Genomic DNA, 4893 nt, shown 5'->3' with positions numbered 1-4893 from the left:
ACTTTTAGGTTAAATACGAGAAACCTAAAGGAAGGAGGTACGTTTTTGATAATTGAGAAAAGAGAGAGAAAATATTAATTTGATTATTGAACCAAAAGGTTTGGTCATTCATTTTTCTGACTTGAGCGTCGGAGTGCCTTCGCAGATACCCACTCCATTCTCTCCGAAGAGCCCTCTGCAACCGGAAAATATAAAGATAACTGCATTGTGAGAAGGTGAAGACGTCATTGATCAGATTCGCGTCTCGATCCCAACAATTATACTGAAACATAATGTATAAATCGTTTATAATCATTTTTGTCTATTTTTAAATACAATATTCGGAAATGTGAATTTATAAATTGTATTATTGATGACATAAATGAAACAACAAGATTACGAAGCAAATAAGTTGATTCACATATGTTTATTTGCTATTTACCTAAAGGTTTAACCTAGCATAAAGCACAACAAAAATTGTAACATGATAGAAAAGGATATCTGTCTTGGAAGAAACACCAGAATGATTTTATTTGATTACACTTTCACTTTTGCTTTTTGTGACAATGATAGTACAAGATGAAGAAGCATCGTGCAGTGAAAATGAGCAGCAACAACCAAAGGAAAATTGGGAGGAAAAACAATACATTGTATAGAAATTAAAAACAATTTCATCTTCCAAGGTTTTCTTCTCCTTTTAACTTCTTCAATCAGCCTCCTCTGACGATCAAATTTAGCAAGAAATCCTTGTAGTTTCCTCTAGCAACCTCTTCGACTTTCTGTGGCAAAGAAACTCCATACAGATTATGGTACTGTGCTTGTATTTCCTTCATATCAATTTCAGCTCTAGTAACAATCACACGAGTAAGAGATTTCTTAGTATTCTTATCCACATCAATTCTCAATGCTGCATTCAAAACCTGGACATAAAAAAAGAATTCTAGTTATAACAAATTTCATAATTCTCATCATGGAAAACAGGAAACAATTGCAAGAACTTTCATGTAACCTTGCTGAAGTATATTTGTGGGATACAAAGGCATTGCACAGTCTCTTTAAATCTTAAGTCGTCAAGATCCTAGCCACAAGCAGTGAAGGTTTTGTCAGAAATAGAATCTCATCATGTTTGAAGTATACAACAGAACCTCAAAACTATAGAATCATATGAAGATACCATGAGAGTACTCAAATGTAATGGTGCATCAGTTGTGTTCGTTCTAATAACTCAAACTGATATTTCTTGAAGTTTACTAAGATTGAACATAATCTCTTTGTTTTTGTATCATTTACAACAATGGACTCTTGTATAGATAGAAAAAGATGAAAGATGCTGTGTGTAATCTGAGAAAATGTTAGGTACTGTCAATATAATTTACTCTAGTGTTGAATACCTCATCAAGGTTTTTGCCAGAAATCTCTTTGTAGTGCTTGTAAACTGCCTGAAGATGTAGCTTGCTTCTTGTTGACAATATCCTTATCACTTCATCATCCTCATTAATAGGTTTCTTATGAGCATTCTTGATTGCATTGGAGAGGACTTTGGCCTCTGATTTTGCAGTGTCATCTTTAACCTTGGATCCTTCATATCTATAGGCACTTAGTAGAGCAATCAATAGCTGTGCACACAAGTAATAGGTGTTAATTTGACTTAGATAGTATTGTGCTGATATATATATATATATATATATATATATATATATATATATATATATATATATATATTAAGGACAAATCACATACAACCTAAATATCATTTCTTATTTTATCAAACACAATCTTACATTTCATTTCTAAGCTTTAATGGACATTGTCGCAGTGTTATTATTTATATGACAAAGAATAATTAAATATAATTCGAGGTTAAATATGTTTTTAGTTGATGTTATAAAAAGTTGTGTTTCATTCCTAAATTAATGTAAAACATTTTTCCTAACAAACAATATGTGGAGTGTTTCTATATGACAAACCAAGTTTCACAGTACACTAAAATATAACCTCCATGTATCATTTATTTATTGAGAGGATGTTTTACACAACTTTCATAAAATATAGAGATTAAATACTTTATAATTTAGTTTAATAACTAAATATAATTTTTTAGGGAATAAAAAACATATTTAATCTTTTTTTGTAACAAGATGGTGCAAGTGTAACTCACCTTTCTTTCAATGGCATGGATGTGAGAGGCAACATCTTCTTCAATGGAGTGGTCAAAGAGGGAGTGATAGGCCTTCCTAGCTCCTAATAGCTGTTCTGAGGATCTAGTGCATGCAACCTCAACCAAAACTCCATATGCATTTTGGCCCTTCTTTAGGGCCTCTCTTACTAAACGGGCATCTCTTTCCCAAGGGTGCATGGACCACAACACCACAGCATTCTGTTTAAACCACTCACATAAGGGACCACATATCAGATCAACTGTTCCAACTTTTCGATCTTGTTTTCCAAAGTATTAAAAATGAATAAAGCCAAGTCATATCAGCCAGAAATTACCATTCTTTTTCTTCTTTGATATTCAAAAACAGAATTTAATAGTAATAATAATAACTAAGAGTTTTTCTTCCATGAGTTCCCTAATCTAACAACAGCAAAATATACATTAATGAAAAAATAAAAATAAAAATACAAGATGGGAAGTCTATTTTATGGAAAATGTGAATATTTCTTGTTACATTAACATATTTATTGAGTTCCAGATTATAAAGATCATCTAGACTCAATCTGTTTATGTTTTTTTTTATTTATTGAAAATGTAAAAAAAATTAAAAGTAATTATTGTCATTGATTTTGTTTGAACTTTAGGAAAAGAAAAGAATCTAAAAATTAAAATATATTCCTAATTATCTTGTGAATTTATATTTACATTGAAGAAAATGTTATTTATCACTGGCTTTAAAATGCAAAGTTCGTTTTTATCACTACAATATATCAAAAACCAACTTTTACTTTTCATAAAACCTCATATATATAAATTTAAACAAACTCCTTTAGTACATAATCAGATTGAAACATAAGCTTGTGATCCCAAATTAGCATTCTTTATATCATCAACAGATAGTCTTATAAGAACAATTCAGCTTTGACTTCATCATCAAATAAACTAAAAAAAAAGTAACATCAACATCTGTCCATGGAAGCACATTTCACAGTTTCCAAGGATATTCAACTCTCAAAGGAAATTCACTTGTGACATTACAGAACAGAGTAACCATAAACTGAACATCATGTACACAGAACAGATTAACCTAGAAGGAAAAATGTACCTTAAAACGCACGAATTCATGCTTGAGAAGACGAACATAGTCATCATCCCACCTCTGAAAATGGCGTTCATGATCCTCAGTGAACAAATGTGGTGTTTTCTTCCTGAAAGATTCTCTCTCCAGAGGATCCCATTTTCCCAGTAATGTCACCAATGATTTCTCATCCACTCCATGCCCTGAAAACACCATCCACCACTCATCATAAACCACATGGTTTTCCCAAAACATGTCCCTCAGAAACAATCTTGGTTAAACAAAATTATTAATTTCTGTCATGCCAAACCAACACATTATATAAAGTTATCAGTAAATAAGATTAGTTTCTGATTCAGTATTGGTACCCACAGCAAAAATACACTGAGTATAAGCATTTTAACAAAGAAAAAACTAAACTTTAATAAACCCTTTTGATTAATTCAGCATGTTTGATAAGGACATGCGTGTTTGATAATATTAAAAGTGAAGGAACATGGTATAAGGTTATGAGTGGTTGAAGAGAACGAGAGAACCTGAGAAAGCTTGGGTTAGTGCTTCTAACTCTTGATGGAAAGCCATTGTGATTGTTCTGTGTGCGAACTTTGAAGATGATAGAGTCAAGACGGTCACTTTATAAGACCCTCCAAGGGTATTGTCGTCATTTAAGGTGCAATTGACAAAAAATCAAGTGAAACTTCTTCTGTTCTTACCACCTTTGACCAATGGATGAACCCTTGAAATCTTAAATAAGAGAGTTACTACCTAACAGAGGACTTAAAAAGACCCATTTGTCCTTGACAGCACATATATATGTACTGTTTCTGAACTTAATTGTATTTTTTTTATTCATAAACTTAATAATTATGTGGCAGTGGAATTCATAAATAAGAGTGTTTTTTTTAAGACAGTTGAAATTATGCTAATATGGAGTTTATTCTGAAACTTTAATGATTTTAATGAACTTGAAATGTTATTGTAAATTGAGATAACAGTAAATATTGGTAAAATTCATAACTCAAAATTAATACAATAAATATAGATTTCGGTTGAACAAACGATATAAAGTTATAAAGAGAGAGGGGGGGAGAGAGAAAAAATATTAATTACTTTTATAAGTTATTGAAGTGATTGCAGTTGCAGACATGCCCTTCATTTTTTGCTGTATACAACTAAGCCACTGGGATTATTCGATTTCTAATATGACCACTTAAAATGCTAATATTTAAATATAATGCAATCATTGATGTTAATGGAATAATTGACTGAATTTTATATAAGGGAACCATTGAATAGATTTGCTTTTATAGCTTTTTCCTTGATCAAGCTGTTTTCCTTTTATATTTCATTCTGTTCTTATCAGAAAAAAAAAAGATTTAAACATATCACGTTTTACAATAAACCTAATGTGAAGGAATTTGTAATAATCGATTTTATAGTTAAAATAGTTTAAAATGAAATGAAAAAAAAAAGCTAAAAATGAGTTCATATATATAACTTTTAGTTACAAGGTTCAAAATTTTATTTTCAGATGTTAAAAATGTATAGTCCACAATTTTAAGCAATCAAACATGCATGAGTAGTATCTGAAAGAGTGCTATTATCACACCAACAATTTTCTTTTTTCAGAAATTCATTATGGTTAGGAACAGTTTTGCTTGTTGAAATTTATGTAATA

The 4893-nt window shown here is 30.7% G+C and overlaps 1 protein-coding gene across 1 annotated transcript; it reads right to left on the bottom strand.

Annotated features, from left to right (window-relative positions):
- Window positions 1-485: 485 nt before the first annotated feature.
- On the bottom strand, window positions 486-3910 carry LOC108339841 (annexin D4). Its single transcript, XM_052877348.1, has 6 exons — window positions 3752-3910; window positions 3243-3418; window positions 2138-2356; window positions 1371-1595; window positions 989-1057; window positions 486-899 (listed from the first exon to the last, which is right to left on the bottom strand). Exons 1-6 carry the CDS (start codon window positions 3795-3797, stop codon window positions 690-692), a joined length of 945 nt encoding a protein of 314 aa, XP_052733308.1. The 5' UTR covers window positions 3798-3910; the 3' UTR covers window positions 486-689.
- Between the last annotated feature and the right edge of the window lie 983 nt (window positions 3911-4893).

This window comes from Vigna angularis, chromosome 5 (genome assembly GCF_016808095.1).
Source record: "Vigna angularis cultivar LongXiaoDou No.4 chromosome 5, ASM1680809v1, whole genome shotgun sequence".
In the NCBI taxonomy this organism is placed as follows: domain Eukaryota; kingdom Viridiplantae; phylum Streptophyta; class Magnoliopsida; order Fabales; family Fabaceae; genus Vigna; species Vigna angularis.
This window is presented reverse-complemented; position numbering and strand designations above follow the sequence as displayed.